Source organism: Carcharhinus amblyrhynchos, chromosome 22 (genome assembly GCF_965287045.1).
Source record: "Carcharhinus amblyrhynchos chromosome 22, sCarAmb.v2.hapA, whole genome shotgun sequence".
NCBI classification, from domain to species: Eukaryota; Metazoa; Chordata; class Chondrichthyes; order Carcharhiniformes; family Carcharhinidae; genus Carcharhinus; species Carcharhinus amblyrhynchos.
In genome coordinates, this window is record NC_137345.1 from 46,947,836 (window position 1) to 46,969,550 (window position 21,715).

At 41.7% G+C, this 21,715-nt stretch overlaps 1 protein-coding gene across 1 annotated transcript in view; it reads left to right on the plus strand.

Moving 5' to 3' along the window:
- The first annotated feature begins 517 nt into the window (after positions 1 to 517).
- The window catches only part of LOC145357119 (peroxisome proliferator-activated receptor delta-like), a 62,001-nt gene continuing 40,803 nt past the window's right edge, over positions 518 to 21,715 (plus strand). The window contains exons 1-2 of the mRNA XM_080210268.1: positions 518 to 646; positions 20,652 to 20,886. Of these exons, the coding sequence (XP_080066394.1) occupies positions 20,763 to 20,886 (124 nt within the window). The 5' untranslated portion in view covers positions 518 to 646; positions 20,652 to 20,762. The remainder of the gene's footprint in view (positions 647 to 20,651; positions 20,887 to 21,715) is intronic.

A 21,715-nucleotide genomic window follows, 5' to 3' on the forward strand; every position in this document is an offset into this window, starting at 1 on the left:
CCATTTAGATACTTCACCCTGGATCCCATGAGATTTAACCTGATGCATCAACCTACCATGCCATACCTTGTCAAAGGCATTGCTAAAGTCCATGTAGACAACATCAACTGCACTACCCTCATCTACTTTCTTGATTACCCCTTCAAAAAATTCAGTCAAATTTGTGAGACGTGATTTTCCACTCACAAAATCATGCTGACTGTCCCTAATCAGTCCTTGCATCTCTCAATGCCTGAAGATCCACCTGCCGGGTAAGTACACGGCATTACGGAGATAGGGCCTGGGTGGGATTGTTGCTGGTGTAGATGGATGGGCTGAATGGCCTCCTTCCACAGTACAGCCCTTCCATTCAGTGAACTCCTGTACCTGGCACAGGTGAGGAGGGCGGGATTTCCCATAAAGTAGCAAGCCAGGCGGGCGGTGACGTCATGGTCGGGCCCCGCCCCCCGGCGACGTCAGAGCGCGTGAGGGTGGCGCGAGGCTGTCACGCTGCGTGACGTCAGCGGTCTGTCAGCGCCAGCCGCCGCGCACGTAAACATTAGCGAGAGAGACAACTTTGAGGCGCTTGAAAAAGTGAGCGGGCAACGGCACTCAGCGGAGTTAGACAGCCATCAGGACTCACACCGGGAAGACCCCACTGTACACGGTTTGTCCTCCTCTCTGTTTACTGTTTATTATCTTTAAAAAAACATTCTTTCTCACACAGGAAGGAAGATTGGGAAAGCTGAGCACGGCCGGAGTTGGCGCCGGAAGTCCCGCCTCTGGCCCAGACTGATTGGCCGTCTTAGGAGGTTCCGCGCCTCTGATTTGTGGATGGAGTTGTCAGTCAAGGCGGTCCCCGCGGCAGGCTGAGCGTATTTCCTCCAGCCTTCACCCTGGCCCAGCCTGACTGAGTGTGGCTGACCCGCCCGGCCCGCAGCGGCGGGGCGCCGTCTCCGCCCGGCCCGCAGCGGCGGGGCGCCGTCCCCGCCCGGCCCGCAGGGGCGGGGCGCCGTCCCCGCCCGGCCCGCAGCGGCGGGGCGCCGTCCCCGCCCGGCCCGCAGCGGCGGGGCGCCGTCCCCGCCCGGCCCGCAGCGGCGGGGCGCCGTCCCCGCCCGGCCCGCAGCGGCGGGGCGCCGTCCCCGCCCGGCCCGCAGCGGCGGGGCGCCGTCCCCGCCCGGCCCGCAGCGGCGGGGCGCCGTCCCCGCCCGCGACTGGGCTCGGGCTCCATGGGCAGGGCAGCTTCCCCAACCATGCTCCACTCCCAGATTTTGTCAATGGCCCAGTACCCACCACGTCAATCAGGCAAATAGACAACACAGTCTCCAAGTCCCAACTTCATATCAGGTTTTTTACCTTGTTTAGAATGTGACCCACAACTCCCACCTGATTCTTTTTCTCCCCCCCGCCCACTCACGCGCCCCTTCTCCCCCCACCTGCCCAATCCTTCTCCCCCACCCACTCCTCCCCCGCCCGCTCCTTCTACCCCACCAGATCCTTCTCCCTCGCTCGCTCGCCCACCCGATACTTCTGCCCCCGTCCTTCTCCCCCCGCCCAGCCCTTCCCGGTCCTTCTCCCTCCGCCCGCCCGGTCCTTCTCCGCCTGCCCGGTCCTTCTCCCCCCGCCCGCCCGCTCGGCCCTTCTCCCTCCCCCCGCCCGTTCGGGTGCGGGTGGGAGAAGGATCGGGCGGGCGGAAGAATTGTAATATCAGAGTCTGTGGGTGCTGATGAAACAATATTGTGAAAAAACAAACTTTTAAACCAAGGTTATATAACCATTCGGATACATATAGTTGTTGATGTGACAATTCGAAAAATAATTTGTGTCCGGAGTTTTGCAGATATGTAACTGTAGTGAATAACAGTTTTATAGATAATTGTTTTAAATTTGGAGACATATTCTTGCGCTTTAGTTTATATGTCAAAATGTTTTAAAGCTATTAAGGAGGGGAAGGGCGTGTTATAAACATTCTGTAGACTGCTAACGGTGGTACCATAAGTTCCATGGCCTTGCTTTCCTTTGTCACAGCACATTGTGGACATCTTGCCATGGCAACAAGGAATCTAATACGTTTTTTGCAAACAATTTGTGCCATGAGCATACAATTGAGCTTAAAGAGATGGCAAGTTGAAGAATATGAGAAATCACTATTTGTTTCTGATACTGATTATTAATTGGAGTTTTGTTAACTGACTTGCGACAAATAATTGTTGACATAGTTGTGTGTATTTAAGACAGAATGAAATGAGAAAAGCCAGCTACAAATTGCAAGGGAAGTTAGGTAGAACTTCATTAAGAGAATGCAAATGAAGTTACTTGCCTATTTGACAGTTCATTAATGGCAATAATGTGAATTAGTGAAGTTTGGGGCAGAACAGAATAAAAAGGTTTACAGTTTCAATTTACTCACTCTTGTAAAAATACTGAATTTTGAAACTGTGTAAAGTGTTTCCATCAGACGATGAAAATTAAAATCAGAATTTTAATTAGATGGTGAAACTTGGATTTTTGGCTGTTTTATTTATTTTTTCCTTCTCCATCTCAAGCTACCTGATCATGATGTAACATGGTTTGACACAAGGGTAAAATTTTACTCGTCCTATGGTACTGGCTTTATTTTTTATTCATTAGTGTCACAAGTGGGCTTATGTTCACACTGCAATGAAATTACTATGAAAATCCTCAAGTCACCACACTCCAGCTGAAGGAGAATTTATCATGGTAAAGCACCTAACCAGCACGTCTTTAAAACTGGGAGGAAACCGGAGCACCCGGAGGAAACCCATGCAGACTCCGCACTGACAGTGACGCAAGCTGGGAATCAAACTGGGATCCCTGGCGCCATGAAGCAGCAGTACTAACCACTGTGTCACCATGCAGCCTTTGGAGTGGGGTGGGAAGCAGGAGGTGAAATATGGCAGGAGCATGCTTTGGAGCAGAACCCCAATGACATCCTTAGCCAGGTATATTTACCAAAGGTGGTTGAGCAATGGATTCAAAATCATCACAGTGGGCAAGCAAGTCTGTGATTTTGAGGTGGACTTCAGAATTTACTGTGGGTACGTGGGTTCCACAGAGCTTCAGTTTGCCAGCAGAGATGAATGGTAGATAGAGGGTGGAAGCCATTGAGTTAAACTATTTTCAAATGGTAAGGGTAAGAAATAGGCAAAGAGTGAAATGTTGGTGAGATTGCACTGTGGGAACCCATATCAGAGGGCACTTACTAGAAACATCTCTCCCAGCTCCATTTCATCTAATGCAGACAACAGTTGGAATTGAGAGATTTTGCGCCTTGAATAATTCTCAATAATTGGTCTCCTTCATTAAGGAGAAGAGTAGGAGTGAGAGCCGGGCAGATGATGGCACAAAGGAACACAGACAAGGAAGGTGCATAAACTAGGAGTGAAGGCAGTGTGCAGGAAGCTGTATCCAGTTGAAGAGTTTGCAGACCATCAACATTCTGGAAGTTGTCATAGATTAGAATCTTAACTGGAGCAGCCATATAAATAATGTGGCTGCAAGAATAAGTAGGAGGCTGGTAATTAACTCGCCCCAAAGCCTGTCTTCCAGATGCAAGGCGCGAGTCAGGGATAGAGTGGAATACTCTTACTTGCCTAAACGAGTGCAACTCCAACAATATTTGGGAAGCTGCAGAACAAAACAGCCCGCTTGATCTGCAGCCCATTCGTCGCTTTAAATATTCACTCCTTCCATCAATAGCATACCATGGCAGCAGTGTGTACCATATAAAAGATTCACTGCAGCAACTTGTCAAGCCTCCTTTGGCACCTTTCAAATCTATTGTATCTAACATCAGGACAGTAGACACGTGGGCATGCCACTTCCTGTAAGTTGCCCTCCAAGCCATACAGCATCCTGACTTGCAACTCCTAGTCATAGTTTTGCAGCACAAAAAGAGGCCCCTCAGTCCATTGTTTCTGTGCTGGCCATCACGTATCTAACTATTTTAATCCCAGCACTTGGTCCATTGCCTTGTATGCTATGGTGTTTTCAGTGCTCGTTTAAACCCTTTCAGCACTTAAATGCGTCCTAAATATTGTAAGGGTTCCTGCCTCTACCACCCTTTCAGACAGTAAGTTCCAGATCCCCACTACCTTCAGGGTGAAAAAGGTTCCCTCAAATCTCCTCTAAATTTCCCGCCCTTTAGCTTAATTCTATTTTATTGACCGTCCTGCTGACGTGAATGGTTTCTTCCCAGCTATTATTTTGTAAACCTGAATCAAGTTTCCCTTCTTCTCTAAGGAAAACAACCCCAGGCTAACCAACCTCTCTTTATAGCTGAAATGCCCCAGCCCAGGCAACAGCTTGGTGAGTCTCTTCTGCCCTCTCTCTAGTGCAATCACATCTTCCCTCTATTGTTGCAACCAGAACTGCACACAATACTCTAGCTGTGGCCCAATGAGCATGCATTTAGCTCATTGTAACCTCCGTGTTTTTATATTCTATGCCTCAGCTACATAAGGCAAGAATCCCATATGCTGTCTTAAACACCTTAAACACCCTACTGCTCTCAGGGATCCTTGGACATGCATCTCAAGATCCCTCTGGTCATCTGCAATTCCTAACATCCTATAGTTCATTGTATATTCACTTAGCTTGTTATTCCTTCCAAAATGCAGCACCTCACTTTTCAGAGTTAAATTCCATTTGCTTCTTCTGACCAGCCTGTCAATATCATCCCATAATCTAAGGTTTTCCTCCTTGCTATTTACCAGACCACCGATTTTTTTTTTGTCATCTGCGAATTTTCCTGACTATACTTTCTGCATTCGTGTCTAGCTTGTACAATACACTACAAATAGCAAGGGACCCCAATCTCTTGCTGTTCCATCACTCTGTTAGATCAAAAATGTGGAACAGCACGTGGATGTAATTACTCCAGATGGACTGTGGCAGTTCAAGAAGGCAGCTCACTAACATCTTCACAAGGATAATTAGGGATGGACAACAAATGCTGGACTAGCCAAAGATGCTCACATCTCATGAGAGAATAAAATGATGTTCTGTTTCCTGAGATGTTAGAACACCTCTGCATAGAATGGGTCTCTCCATGCAGGTGATAATAATAGACATGTGTGAGGTGCTGGAGGAGAAGTTGAGACCACTATGATGTGGTGAAGGTACCTTGGCACTTAACCTTTAAGCCTTAGATTCATTCCAGGGCTTACCTGGAGGCATCTGTAAGATATTCCAGCCAACAGCCCAGCACTGCATCAAGAAGCTGACAGATGCCGTGTACCAGCGGTAGGTCAATATGTAACATACCAATCAGACCACTAAAGTTGAGACTACTTGATTTTCTCAAGTTCAGGTATCATTAACTGCTGCTATGTGACAGTTAAAACTCCTGCAAAGAAGTCAGGAGCTGCTTCAAACAAAGGGTCACACTCACCGACTTCTTTTGGCCTGCGATCATTGCCCAGGAGGTTTCCGTGACTTGTACATCATAACACTGTCCAAGGTGCCTCAGCTTTTTTACCTGAGTGATTGTGCTTAGGTATTAAGGAGCAGACAGTGAAAATATGGCTTCTTACAGCTTTGTGACACCCCAGCACAAAGACAGAGGACATTTATAATTGCTGCCATGTAACTATAACGGCAGCCTGGAAATGAGGTTTTGATGCCTGGATAGATTTGAGGAAGCCTTGCACTTCCCCCTTGCAAGAGTCTCACATATTTTGGTGATCTGCTGTCCTCTGCACAATCTGGTGCTCCACTGGGAAAAGCATCCCCTCTGTTCCCTTTCAGCCGATGACAGCACCACCAGTGAAGCAACACTGAACATTGGTGCTGTATTTCACCTGATTCCATTCAGCTTCTGTTTTTGGTATCCCTTCCAGTGCCCTCTGTGTGCAGCCTGTAGGAAGGCTGCTAAATATGGAGCTTCCTTTGATCTGCTGGAACTTCTTTCTATCTGTTTGGCCGCACAAGCCATGTTGGACCCTAACATAATCTCCTGTTTTGCCGAACTTCGGTCCAAATGTGTCTGAAAGCATTTTAAAGTCCTTTAATCCAATAGCGTGCTCAACATGTGGAATAATTGTTTGAATCAAGTTGGTATTGAACTTTTACTAAGGACGTAAAATTCAACCATTCCACACTTTCATCCAATATGCCAATTTCTGCTAGATTATCTGTAGCCTGAAGAACACCGAGAAAAGAATCATTTTGCACAATATTTAAATATTCATGGTGAAATAAGACGTTTGCACTCATGTAATTTAGCAGAAAGTATTCAAGAAGGGATAAAGGGTATCTAAAATAATGTTCAATTTGAATTATCGTAAATGATAAAATGGAAATTAGGCCACTGCAAGAGATTTGATTCATAAAATGTTGATAAGATATTAGTTTCACTGGAGTGTATTAAATTCTAAGTAAACAGAATGAATATTGTCCCTTTACAAGAATTGTGGGCAGTGTAATCATATTTATACTGAGACAGAAGCACATATTGTTTCACCCTTGCAGTTGCTGTAAACTAAACGTGATTATGGGATAAAAGTATAATAATTGTTGTCAGTGCTTGTATAATTGAATGTGTATTACTGATTTGTAAAAGTAATTGCGTTATAGGTTGTTCTTTTATGCTGCTATAAATGGTCACTGTGCAGCAAGTGGAAACGAAGGTCTGTCCCATTTAGCATTATGTCTCAAGTCTTATGAATCCTTTGGTTGAAATTGTACCCGACTAGGTCAAATGTGAAGCTCAGTCCTACTTCAGCGTGTTACATGGCTCTTGAACTGAGTCCAGTAGCTCAACTCATTCAACAGTTCAAATAGTATTCCTTTCTCCAAAAATATTTTCTAAGTTTGAGTGCGCAAAGATTAATGGTGAACTGTGATTTTTGTGAAAGTAGCCTGAAATTGACAGATAAGTTGGTGACCTGGAAAATCTTGCTGTCGTTCCACCGGGGAAAAAAAATTCTAAATTGACATTGTAAAGGCATATTAAAAATAATTTTGCAATTATTGCAACTCCTGTGTTGCAGAAGTATTTTGATGGTCATTGCTTTCAGTTATAGAATGGCGTTATTCCTGTACGGTCACATACTAAAACCTGCCTCAGGCCATTTTTCTTTTATCTGAGATGGAATGTGCTGAAATCTGCTTTGATTCCACTGTTATGTAAATACTGTTCTTTGTGTGTATAAGAACATAAGAACTAGGAGCAGGAGAAGGCCATCCGGCCCCTCGAACCTGTTCCGCCATTCAATCTTTTCGTGGACTCAGCTCCACTTACCTGCCCGCTCACCATAACCCTTAATTCCTTTACTGCTCAAAAATTTATCTATCCTGGCCGTAAAAACATACAATGAGATAGCCTTAACTGCTTCACTGGACAGGGAATTCCACACGTTCACAACCCTTTGTGAGAAGAAGTTCCTCCTCAACTCAGTTCTAAGTCTGCTCCCACTTATTTTGAGGCTATGCCCCCTAGTACTAGTTTCACTTGCCAGTGGAAACAGCTTCCCTGCTTCTATTTTATCTATTCCCTTCACAATCTTATTTGTTTCTCTAAGATCTCCCCTCATTCTTCTGAATTCCAATGAATATAGCTCAAGTCTACTCAGTCTGTCTTCATAAGCCAACGCTCTGAACTCCGGAATCAACCTAGTGAACCTCCTCTGCACCCCCTCCAGTGCCAGTATATCCTTTCTCGGAGACCAAAATTGTACACAGTACTCAGGTGTGGCCTCACCAGCACCTTCAATAGCTGCAACGTAACCTCGCTGTTTTTAAACTCCATCCCTCTAGCAATAAAGGACAAAATTCCATTTGCCTTCTTAATTACCTGCTGTACCTACAAACCAACTCCTTGAGATTCCTGCACAAGGACACCCAGATTCTTCTGCACTGCAGCATGTTGCAGTTTTGTACCATTTAAATAAAAGCCCATTTTGCTGTTATTCCTGCCAAAATGGATGACCTCAAATTTGCCAACATTGTACTCCATCTGTCAGACTCTCACCCACTCACTTAGACTATCCATATGCCATTGCAGACTTTCAGCGTCCTCTGCACACTTTGCTCTGCCACTCATCTTAGTGTCATCTGTGAATTTTGACACACTACATTTGGTTCCCAACTCCAATAATATCGGGTAGGATTTACATGGGAAACATTGCATTGCATGAGATGAATGTGCTAACTTGAGTCATTTTATCTAGGGCTGAACATGTGTTTTCTAATTTTTAGATGAGAAAAATTGATTCATCTGTAGTCCTGGAGAGCCAGAATTGACGCTGTACCCTGCTAACAAAATTTTCTTATTTACTGAGCCCAAAAATACCAGTGCACCAGATAGTGGAAGTGGGTTTGGTGTACAGTAAGGCCCAGATTTATTTACATGGTTGAATGTTTACTATAAAGCTGCTGTTATACTTCAGTAGGTGTGAGCTGAAACAGCGCAAACTCAACTTCTACAGGCGGTCTTTTGCTTTTGCATGAATGTGACTAGATCATTATATACATGAACTACATTATAATTTAGTTAAGTTCTGTGACCTTCTGATTCAAGCAAAAATAATAAACCTAAAAGCTTATTTATTCACAATGATGTTATTTTCTATATTGTATAATGTTATGCTATTATGTACTGTTGGCACTAAGAACATATACTTAGTCCACAGAATAAGTGAATTTAGGCTTCTCAGCTGAGTGGAGTTGTGCAAAACTGAGCTTCCCGAAACCCTTTTTAAATACTTCTGTGTGATTGTTAGTGAACTTGTTACGGCTCTCAAAGGGTTAAAGCTGAGATTTCATTACAAGCTGAAAGTGTTTATAGTTCATATTATGCAGTCATCTAAATAGACTCTGCACTGCCTTTGCCAAATCACATGTCACATGAAGCAACAAGTGCTTCAGTATGTCTTATTGGTTTGATTAATAAACATGCCTTTCTAAGTTTTTAGTGAATTTGAATCTTGTTCTTTCAACTGGAAGTATGTGTGAGAGATACTTGCAAGAGTGAGAAAGAAAATGGGTATAAGAGAAAGTTCAAAAATAAAATATCATTCTGTGAATCCACCTGAGTTTCCAGGTTCAGCCTCAGCCAATGTAGAGTTAATTGACCTTCGCCCTAAAACAAGAACTTATGACACAGCAGTTTTAGTGTGATTAAAAAATCCCATGGCACTTTGCAGGAGCATTATAAAAGGAGTGTTTTAAAGGAGGAAATTGAGTTAGAGGTGTAGGGGAGAATTCTAGAGCTATGGGTCTAGGCAGTTGATGGTATGGCCACCCGTGGTAGAGTGATTCAAATCAGGGATGATCAAGTGGCCAAAATGATACAAGTGTAGCTATATGAACATACAAATTAGGGACAGAAGTAGGCCACTTCGCTCTTTGAGCCTGCTCTGCAATTCAGTAAGATTGTAACTATAACTCTACATTCCTGTCTACTCCAGATAACCTTTCACCCACTTGCTAATCATGAATCTATCTATCTTTGCCTTAAAAATATTCAAAGATCCTGCTTCCACCAACTTTTGAGAAAGAGGGTTCCAAAGAGACTCGCTCTTCTGAGAGGAAAATGTTTCTCCTCAGTTCCAACCAAATCGACTGTTTAGTTTTAAACAGTGGTCCCTAGAACTACATTCTGCAACAAGAGGGAAATGTTCTCTCCACATCAACTCTGTCAAGACACATTGGATCTTGTGTATTTCAATCGAATCACTTCTTACTTTCCTAAACTTCAGCAGAGGGTTGTGGAACTGGAGGAGGTTACAGAGATAGGGAAGTGAGAAACCACAGATGGATTTGAAAACAAGGATGAGAATTATAAAATCAAGATATTGCTTGACCAGGGGCCAGTCTAGCAATCACAGATGAGAGGGGAATGCTAGCACTACTTTTCCTGTGCTTTGAGATGTCGGCTTTAGTTATGCAAGTCTCCAGAGCATATAGGAAGACACTGTATCACTGCTGCCCTGTAATCTGTGACCTTGGTCACGTATTTTAGATCCTGGTTCTCAAATGCTCTTTTTTCAGTTGGTCAAAGGCTGAACTGACATATTAGGGCTGATGATGAATTTGTTATCTATGTCTGTTCATTGAGAAGAAACTCCAAATATGGAAGATGAGCCACGTTTTCAAGAATCTTGCCATTGTTAACTAGGCCAAGTATGCTGTGGGAGCTAATTCGAAGAGGATCGTAATTTTCTTACGGCAGGTATCTCAATGCACTGGCGAGGTAACATCTTTGCAAGACCCTCCAAATTCAGTGGCAAGAAAGATGATCTGATAGCACCATCTTCTCGCAAGCCAGCATACCCAGCATTGAAGCGCTAATCACTGAAAGCTAGCTCTAATGGGCGGAACATCACCTGAGGTGAGACTCCAGAAGAAATGATTCTATTTGCAATTTGGTCATGATGGGAGACTCTCAGAAGGACAGTGAAGATATTAAACACCCCCATTGACTCATAGCCCTTGGCTTGCGATTGAGTATAATGGAGAATGTATAGGATTTAATTTTGTTCCAGCTGCCATGCAGGCTGGTCCCCTCGTCTCATATCCTACCGTTTTCACAAGAGCTATTTTCAGACCTTTCCATTCTATGTTTCAGTTACTGGGACCATCAAAATTCATGACCTGATCCTCAGTTTGTTAAACTGGATTAATCAATAGGCACACTATCTAACCCATTGTTTATTTACTTCTATCAGATTACCTTTTAAGTCTACAATAGTCAAATACTGCTGGAGAGCAAAAGAGTTGCAGGCTGATCACCTTTTATCAGAACTGAGCCCATTGACTTGATTTTGCAGCTAGTGTTAAAGCAGCAGGGTTGGCCCCTCAGTGCGCTGAAAACTACTCACCTAGTCCAATAGCTGCAAGATTTTTAACTTCTGGCTGCAAATTGGCTTGTCATCAGGAGGAACAGCGAGTCCCTACACATAAGCACATGAGAACATAAGAACTAGGAGCAGGAGTAGGCCATCTGGCCCCTTGAGCCTGCTCCGCCATTCAATAGGATCATGGCTGATCTTTTCATGGATTCAGCTCAACTTACCCACCCGCTCACCATAACCCTTAATTCCTTTACCATTCAAAAATTGATCTATCCTTGCCTTAAAAACATACAATGTGATAGCTTCAACTGCTTCACTGGGCAGGGAATTCTACAGATTCACAATCCTTTGTGTGAAGAAGTTCCTCCTGCTAAATCTGCTCCCCCTTATTTTGAGGCCATGCCCCCAGCTCTAGTTTCACCCACCAGTGAAAACAACTTCCCTTCATAATCTTATATGTTTCTATAAGATCTCCCCTCATTCTTCTGAATTCCAACAAGTATAGCCCCAGTCTACTCAGTCTGTCCTCATAAGCCAACCGTCTAGGGACTTTGTAGGTGAGTGGCATGCACCCAGTCCCTGACAGTGACCTTAATGGATTATGCTATCAGTTCATGATAGTCCTCAAATGAGAGGCAAGTGAGTATTTTATAATACTTTTAAAAATCTCTTCTAGACACTGACATTCTATAGATTGTACTGGATAAGTCAGCCCCGCTTTGTGTGCTAAAATTCATGTTTAGGCCTATACTCAATTTATAAGTTGATCAGCCTTCCTCCTTTTCTGCAAAGAAATGCTATACTCATTAGGAGTTGGCCTCAATTTTTCACCTCAGAAATGCATGTTTTATTTGCCTTGTAACTCGATGCATGTGATTGAGCAGGCATTATGGGCAGCATCGTCAAGAAAATACGCCGGAGGTTAAGATAAGCTCATAAAGTGGACCAGTAGGTTCTCTGATACAATGGATAAAATACACAAAGCTGGTTTTGAGCTAAAAGTTGTAACGTTTGCTAACTTGTCTAACTGTGCTGCAGTGAGGGAATTCAGTGTTAGTGAGAAACTGATGTGAGAGTGGAAGGAGGAGGAATTTACCCTGAAGATGTCCAAGATCAAATGCGCCGTGAGAACAATGACCAGCCAAGGGCCTGATCTTGAGAAACATGCATTGAAATGAGTCCTCAAAAATTGTCAGAATGGTTACACCCAGCACTTAACTGGGCCAAATCAAACCCTGAACCCAGCAAAGGTTTTGGAACAACTGCTAGTTGGTGTAGCCACTTTTTTGAATTAAAATATGTAGTCTTGTTGCAGAAGACCAAGATCACTTGGAATCTACCAAAGACCTCTGCCAAAATGACCAGCTTCCAGCGATCTTCATCATACAGCAGCAAAAACATGGTTACCATTAAGTCGCATCAGTAAAATGGATTAAATGAATTTCGATATTCCCAGTAACTGAAATATGGAGTGGAAAGGTGTGAAAATAGTTCTTGTGAAAACAGTAGGATGTGAGAAAACAAGATGGGACTAGCCTGCATGGCAGCTGGAGCAAAATTAAAGCCTATACTAATTTTCAGATGTAAAACCATAATGAGGACAGGGGGTTTTATTATGCATCTCCATGACAGCAGTTGAATGGAGTGAAGTTGACGATTAATATGTGAAATAGCTGTGCTGTTGGCCTATGCAAAGGACGCAACTATTAGAATGGGGCGTATTCAGATACCTCGTAACTGTTGGGATCAAGAAGCATCTGTGAAGGAATAACACCCACGTTGCAGTTTTTCTACCTCCACCGTTCAAGGATCATGTTTGCACTGCTGAGTGGAATAGGTGGATGGTTTATGGAGAAAAAGATTTCACAAAGAGTGGAAATATGCACAGTACCTTGGTTAATGTTTTCTCTGATTTTATAATCCAAATTATGGGATATTATGAATGCACAAAATGCAATTAGATCATTCAAAAATTTCCAGTTCAGTGGATGACAAACAAGATGATTAATTGTGAAGGAATAATTCTGAGGCTGGAAGCACTGCATTTGATCGAGAGTGGGATCCAAACAATGTTGCCATATCCAAAATGACTCAATGAGTTCAGTGGACTTTTTGCATTGCCAAAGGCAATGAATCCAATGGTTTTTAAAATGTGTTGAGTGTGGTTAATTTAATTTGAATTGCTATTTCCATATTTCAAAAGGACAACCACCAACTCCAGCGGTTCACAATTTATACTCTGCACTTAAGTTGATCCCATTTTTGGGAGAATTTCTTGAGGCTTCAAAGGGTGACATATTTGCCACAATCTACGGTAATTAATAAATCGTTTAAAATTAAATGGGTAGGATTGGGCAAAAGACAAGCTAAGTAAAACTGACTTTTTGAAAAGTACCAATTTACATCCAGAAAAGTGTAAGACAGATGAGGGGAGGAATAAATGTCATACATAACTTAAGACTTCAGTACACTTGTCTTTGAAGTGGCTGGATGATGTGTTCAGGAGTAAATGATGTCAAGTTGTTGTAAAATTCATTTGCCTTTGGAGTTTGGGCCCACTTAATGTTTGGAATGATCTCTGAACAGATAGGGAAAGTGTGAAATTGTATCACCTCCCCCGCAAAAAAAAACATGCCCAAAGTGATATTTATTTTTCATGTCTGTTTGAAGAAAGCTCATCATGCCCAGGGAAGTCATATTACATTTCTGAAGGATCTTAATAGAGGGCCAAGCAATGTTGTGTTAATTAATGAAAGGTTTATATTTATAAATTACTGTTTTTTTTTGTTCTTGCATATCTTGTATTAATGCTAAACTATTCAAAATCACTTTATTAACCAGAACTATTTTACCATTACAACAGTAGGAAAATAGCCAGTTAGTACAAATGATATTCAGTGTCTTGCACTAAGCACCTGAAATTTACGTTGATTGGCTGTAACTCCTGCAAAAGACTTGCAATGGTACTTTGCTGGTAAAAGAGAATTGGCACTTGTTTCACTTTCTTTTATTTGATTACCTGAGAAGAGAGGAATTTTGTCACTCTCTCAATATCCAAATACACCAGTTGTTTTCTAGCTGCCTTGGTGGCTGCAGCTGGGCGCTTCCTCAGTAGGTCTGTGATACATCCAAACTGAGATCCTCCAATTCTGGCACAGTCTTGTTTATGGAGTGGACAGTCAGTCCTTGTCGGAAAATTTTACATTATTGCTTCCTGATCAGTCTGTGAGCGTGCAGTCAGACTCTGATTCCTGTAATGAGGTGCCATGTAACAAAAATTATACAAGTCTGTGCGCAGGGTGGAATAGACATGTTTCTTTCATAGCTTTAATGTTTAACATATTGCAGCAAGTATTAGAAAGCTAGTTTGTTATTTTGAAGGCATCTTACAACACTACATGTCAGGATTTTAGAATGTCAAATTTTTTAAAAGTCAGTTTAAGAAGTCTTAAGATGAGCCATGCAAAAAGCCATATACAATTAAAAATAAAATTGAACATTTAAAATGTCTGTCACTTACCTCTGAAAGAGCCCTCTTGCTGCTGGTGCCTTCCTGGAAATGTGGAGCTGCTGAACACAACAGACGAAACACCTTGAGGACATTGATAATAACTCTAAACAAACATCTGTAAAACCAGCATTACAGATTACTGACTAGAATGCAGGTCTTTACAACTAACCTCCTATTCAAGTCTTAAAGATCCGACAATGTGAGTGGAAAGAGCATTAGGCATTGGTTAAAGAGACGTGTGTTGTCTCCAGACAGTACAGTAAGTGAGGTTTTGCAAACCCAGTTAGCCCAACTTCACAAACTTTGAGTCCCTGCTGCTTTGAAAAGCAGCATACACATCAGCAGAGGCTGCTTGGTTCCAGTATTCATATGAACTTACAAATTAGGAGCAGAGGTAGACCATTTGGCCCTCGAGCCCATTTAATAAGATCATGGTTGTCTGTTTGTGTTTCAAATTCCACTTCCCATCGACCCCTGATAACCTTGATTCCCTCAGCTAACAAGAATCTATCTGTGCCTTAGGAAAAAAAGCTCCACATCTCTATCCTAAAAGGGTGATATCGAATTTTAAAACAGTGCCCCCCAGTTCTAGATTTTCCTAGGAGAGGAAACACTCTCTCCCCATACATCCTGTCAAGACCTCCTCAGGACCTTTGTATGTTTCAAACAAGTCACCTCTTACCCTTCTGGACTCCAGCTGATACAAGCCTAGCCTATCCAACCTGAGACAACCTGCACATTCCAGGATTAGCCTAGTAACCCTTCTGTGAACTGCTTCCAATGAATTTCCTTCCTTCCTTAAATAAGGAGACCAAATCTGCATGTACTATTTGAGATGTAGTTTCACCAATGTCCTGTATAACTGAAGCAAAACATGCTTACTTTTTCTTCAATTCCTCTTGTAATAAAGGATAGCATTCCATTGGCCTCCTTGATTACTTTGCTGTACCTGCAGCAGAACACCAAGGTCCCTCTATACCTCAGAATTCTGTAGTCATTCTCTGTTAAACTAATACTCTGTTTTTATTCTAACCAAAGTGAACAACATTTTCCCACATTGTACTGTGCACTCCACGTTATACTTGGTGCAGGCATGTGCATGTTGGCAGTTGCAGTGCTGTTGTGACACTCCACCAGTGAATGCCTCAGTGTTTACAGTTTGTAAAATCTGGCTTTCTCTTTCTTTCTTGACAGACACTGTCCAACCTGCTGAGTACTTCCAGTATTTTCTGTTTTTGTTTCACCTCTAAGTCTACACTGCTGCAAAGTAAATGGTGTGGAGATGCCAGCATTGGACTGGGGTAAACACAGTAAGAAGTCTCTCAACACCAGGTTAAAGTCCAACCAATTTATTTGATAGTAAACTGACAAGCTTTTGAGGTTTGCCCCTTCGTCAGGTGAATGGAGAGTTCTGGCCTCAGACAGAGCATATAACAATGCACATAGTTTACAGATTACTGATTAGAATGCGGTTCTTTACAACTAACCTGCTATTCAAGTCTTAAAGATACCGACAATGTGAGTGGAAAGAGCGTTAGGCATTGGTTAAAGAGATGTGTATTGTTTCCAGACAGTACAGTAAGTGAGGTTTTGCAAACCCAGGCAAGTCATGGGGGTTACAGATAGTGCGACATGAATCCAAGGAAATGGACCATTCTTCCAGCTTACCTTCAAAGAGTTTCCAAGCCTCTATCACCCATTATGTAGAGAAACCAAAACTGTGGACAACACTCCAGGTAAACTCTAACTGGAAACCTGTATTGTGAAATTGCCCTTACATTACCAATCTATTGTCAAAAACTTTTACTTAAAGCTAACGTGAAAGGTGAAATACTGTGTGTATATATTCTATATATGGCACATGATTAACACATAAAGATTGTATTCAGCGGTTAATTTGAAATTAAGTATATCTAGTAGAACAAAGAACAATATAGCGCAGGAACAGGTCCTTTGGCCCACCAAGCCTGCACCCATTCCCAATTCTTATTAGATCCAGTAACAATAATCCTCATTAGACCAGGTACAGAAAATATTTACCAGGATGTTGCCTGGAATGGGGGGTATTAGCTATGAGGAGAGATTGGAGAAACTTGGTTTGTTCTCACTGGAACGATGGAGGTTGAGGGGAGACCTGATAGAAGTCTACAAGATTATGAGAGACATGGACAGAGTGGAAAGTCAGAAGGTTTTTCCCAGGGTGGAAGAGTCAATCACTAGGGGGCATAGTTTTAAGGTGTGAGGGGCAAGGTTTAAAGGAGGTATTCGAGACAGGTTTTTTTTGCAGAGGCCGGTGGGTGCCTGGAACTCTCTGCCAGAGAAGATAGTGGAAGCAGATACAGTAATGACTTTTAAGGGGCATCAAGACAAATACATGAATAGGATAGGAATGGAGGGATATGGTCCCCGGAAGGGTAGGGGGTTTTAGTTCAGTTGGGCAACATGGTCAGTGCAGGCTTGGAGGCCCGAAGGACTTGTTCCTGTGTCATATATTTCTTTGCTGTTTGTAATACTTAGACAGCTCACATGCTGTTTCGGTTCAAGTAGACTTGTTTCAGTACTGACAACGACAACATACAGTTATGGATTTTTGCCACCATGAGTGGATATGATCCAACACTTTGTTGTTTGTATATGCTTGGATCTACTTACATAACAAATTATTTGTTTTCTTTCAGGGCTTCTTTTAATTTAATTTGCTGTTAATTCAAAAAATTCCTACTTTGTTTGAGGTTCTACGAATTTGTTGATCTGGGTGAAGACCCCTCAATTTGTCATGGTGATACAGTGGTTAGCACTGCTGTCTGACAGTGCCAGGAACCTGGGTTCGATTCCCAGCTTGGGTCACTGTCTGTGCGGAGTCTGCAAATTCTCCCTGTTTCTGCATGGGTTTCCTCCGGGTGCTCCGATTTCCTTTCACAGTCCAAAATACATGCTGGTTAGGTGAATTGGCCATGCTAAATTCTCCCTCAGTGCACCCGAACAGGTGCTGGAGTTGGCGACTAGGGGATTTTCACAATAACCTCATTATAGTGTTAATGTAAGCCCACTTGTGACAGTAATAAATAAACTTAATTTGTCACTGTCCAGATGGGACACCTCCAAATTGCTACAATCCTGGTGAGCAGGGTTGAATTGGCTCCCTGTCCTCATTGCAGAACAATGTGCAACAGTGAATATTCACACTTCTGACCGTACGAGGGGAGATAATTGGGACTAGGACACTACCCCAAGGAACTGCTGCAATTATGTCTTTTGGTTGCAACAAAATTAAGTCTAGAAAATATCCTTTTTCGTGGGTGCTGCTTTTTTTCCTAGCCCCAACAGTTATATTTTAAAAGATTCTAATTTAATCAAGCTTTCTTGAGTTAAAGACAGAGTAAGCTTATTAATTACCAAAGGCGAAGAAATGGTAAAACACATGCATATACATTCATAGAGACTACAGGGAGAATTGAGTTCAAAGTAAATAAATATAAAAAAAGGTATACGTAACAGTCCTTGATTTATGAGTAGATGATTAAGCATTGTGATTTAAGATTCCAGCAGTGTTGACTTCAGTAGGCAAATAATCAATTTCAAAATTCCAATAGAGTCGACTTCAGGTGAATAGTTAGTTTTACGATTCCAGGGTTCTGTAGTTTAGTGGAGAAACTTCTTTTCTGCTGCGTTCCTTGCTGACTTGGCTTACGTCCACAGACCAAGAGAGAGAGAGAAAATGATTTGACATGTACCTATGAAATGGCAGTTCCAGGGGTATTGCATGTTTGCTGGCCTTACTTCTGTGTCCATCTTCCAGCACTTGTTCTCTCAGAGCGCACTGACAACTTGAAGCAGCTTTTCAGTTGGCTTTTAACCCATTCTGTGTATTTCATGTGAGGAGCAAATCCACACAAATTCAACTGGGCATTACACAACTCTCATGATGAGATGGCCATTGCGTTCTGTTGCCTGTCCCAGAGATGCTTTTGGAAGTACCCTGCTTGGTAACCGAAAAAGCTTGGGTCTTTTTTAAAATCCAATATTTTCAGTTTTTTCCTTCATTATTATGACATATATGAAGACATATTAAATTGTTAATTAACAACAGCTAATATTAGTGAGGATCAGCAATGTGTCTTTCTTTTGAAGTCTTTTGTTCTAATTTCTCAGCTTGGCTACAAATAAATGGGTTTGACTCCTGGCTTGGGTCATTGTCAGTATGGAATCTGCACGTTCTCCCTGTGTCTGCATGGGTTTCCTCCCACAATCTGGGAAAAAAATGTGCTGGTTAGGTAGATTGGCCATGCTAATTTCTCCCTCTGTATACCAGGTACTGGAGTGTGGTGACTAGGTGATTTTCACAGTAACTTTATTGCAGTGTTAGTGTAAGCCTACTTGTGACTGACAAATAAATAAATGATGGGGTGCTGGAGCATGATGGGCACTCTTTGATGGTGTAGAAGATTTTTGTATGAAGTTTCAAATGTGTAATAGTTTAATCTTTGGCCATTGACGTACAGTAATTCTTCAGCTGCTAATTTGTTCTAGTATTCCATTACCATGGCAAAAACCTTTACTGTTTCTCATCCTCTTGCTGAACCCATTAATCACTCAAGGCCAACTGGCATAGACTTCAACTTGTCTGGTATATGATTGGCTTGACCATCGATACCTGAATTTAGCTGGAACATATCAAGTGCTTCTGGGTCTAATTCTTCTCTCCTCCCATTCTAGGTGATATGGTAAGTTGTTTCCTTTTTCCTGGGACATTGTTTTAAAAGTGCTATCCTCTGCCTTCCTCAGAAATACATTCTATTCTTGACCCCTTTGACCTTGCAACTGTTGCCCCATTTCCAGAATGTCTTTATTCTCCAAAGTTCTTGAATATGCTGTCATTTCCTTAATCTGTTACCAGTTCTCTTGGCAGTATTCCAGTCAGGTTGCCAAACTGCCACACAGCTAAACAGACTTAAGCAAAGTCATTATAGGTTTTTTTGTACATGACTGTGGTACAGTATGCTCTTTCATTTCCCCTTGATCTTTTCAGGTCTGTGACGCAGTCAACAACAACAGACAACTTGTATTTATATAGTGCCTGTAGGGCAGTAAAATGAGCAATTTCAAATGAACTTTATCTCTTAATGTGCCCAGCTGTCACTGGGGTAGATGACCAAAAGTTTAATCAGAGGTAAATTTTAATGTGCACCTTAGAGGTGGACCGTGAAGCAGATATTTAGGATGGAAATTCCAGAGCTTGGGGCCTCAGCTGCTAAAAATAGGCTGACTCGAGATGGAGCGATTAAATCTGGTGTTGCGCAAAAGGCCAAAATTGTTGGAGTGCAGATATCTTGGTGTATTGTGGGGCTGGGACAGTTTAGAGTTAGAGAAAATAGCACCTCTAACAATGGAGCTCTCCTTGAGTACGACACTGGAGCGTCAGCCTAGATTTTTGTTCTCAAGTGAGACTTGAACCTACAAGTGAGCTGAGCTACAGCTAACATTGACTAAGATTCTGTATTTTCAGAAACTGAGGGGACAGTTTCCTCTTTCAAATGATTGACTTCTGATTTTTCTTTCCAAAATTGTGTGTTAAATGCCAGGGTTTGTCCCAAGTAAAACAGGTGTTGTAAACATCTAATAATATTATTGCTTGAATTTGTTTCATATGTATCTTCAATCTTTTAATTGTTTTAAAATATACGTTCCTATCAGTTTTTGTGTAGAAAAAATTACATTCCAGCAGCAGGAAGTATGAAAGAAATTTTCATTTTGCTTTCAGCAATTATTTTGTTTGTGCCAATCAGACACCACGCCACTTTTTTTGTTAAATGGCTGACTACAAAGCTGCTAGTACAAAAATTCAGACATGCCAGTCACTGCACAACGAAAAACTATTTGTGATTGACAGATTATAACATGATGCAGGTATGAACAATTTAAGGGAACGTCTGTTATCTTTTAAAAATGTATATGACTTGTTTTCAGCTTTTCTAAGGCTTTTTTTTAAAGCTGGATATGGTGCAATGAATGTTGAGGCAATAGCAGCTGCTTCAAACTTCCTCTGTATGAGAGTGTGTGGAGAGAGTTGTGTCAGCATTTTTACAAAGTGGTGAGGTTACAGGAATGAATGAGCCTTTATCTTAATTAAAATGATACACAAGCATGTGAGTGGAGGTCAATTCACCACTATTATAAATACTGATAGAAAGGATAACACTATCACAGACTTATCCAATCTAAGAATTAAAGTGCAAATAATCCTTTCTCTTTTAAAAGATCACTTCATTGCCAAACTAAGTTCAAATGACTTTTGTTTGTTGCGGTGAAACATGTTCTAAAATTATATGTTTGTTTCTCATCAGGTATATGAATGTGTTTTATCGTGGTTTTAACCGGTTTGCATTTGGGCCAAAAGTTCACACGTCAAAGATATGACTCAAGAGTCAGATTGCTGAGGAAGTGGGTAGTAGGTCATGGAAAAGCTACAGGATGCGTCATCAGATTCTAAGGAGGAGGGGGATGATGGGGTGGATTCAAAGACTGCAGTATATGAAACCCTGGGACCAGATAGTGAAACAGCTTCCAGTAGCCAAAAAGGTAATGAACTAATAATATTAGTTTTTTAAAGTTATTGTAGCTGTTGTATCATTTATAAGTAATGCTCTAATTTTGAGAGTAATTAAGGGTAAGTAACATTTGATTGCAAAGTATCTGGATGCCTTGGGGGATACTTGTGTAGATAGGGCTGAATAATGTACAGTCTCTTTGTAACTAATATAGCATATTTGCTCTTTGATTCTGCTTCTCTTAGGACCTTAGAAAATACCGTATTCCTATTTATATTAATGTATCTCCCTGTACTAAAATAATAGAAGCACTTGATTTAATTGATCACTAATTTAATTATGCAAATAAATTTCCTACAATTCTGATGTGCGTTTTTTTTCTATTGGGATTGTACCAACAAAAAGTGTCTTGTGAGAGCCAACGTTTTTGAATAATAACAACAAAAGACTTCCATGAGGCACTGACTTAGCACTCCATTTCCACTTTTGGAATTTGGATTCAAAATTTGGCCTATCTTTAATTGGTTGTAAATTGCACGGGTCCTTAATAGCATTCAAGTGGACGTGTCAAATCCCTTTCGTAATACGTCAGTATTTTTCTCTCTTGTGTCATTAACATACCCAATTGGAAATGGACAAAAATAGTAGCAGGCAAGTAGTTCCATCAAGTCTCCATTTTAGCCAATTCTTACTATTGACTCAATTAACTGACTTCTTCCAAGATTGCCACGATACTTTGTGAAGAGGTAAATCAACCAGACATTGTGCTGTTGACTACTGGATAGCAGCCCCTGACTGGAATTCTGCATGTGTGGATGCTGGGCTCACCTCTCACTAGCAAAGCTAATATGAGAACAAAG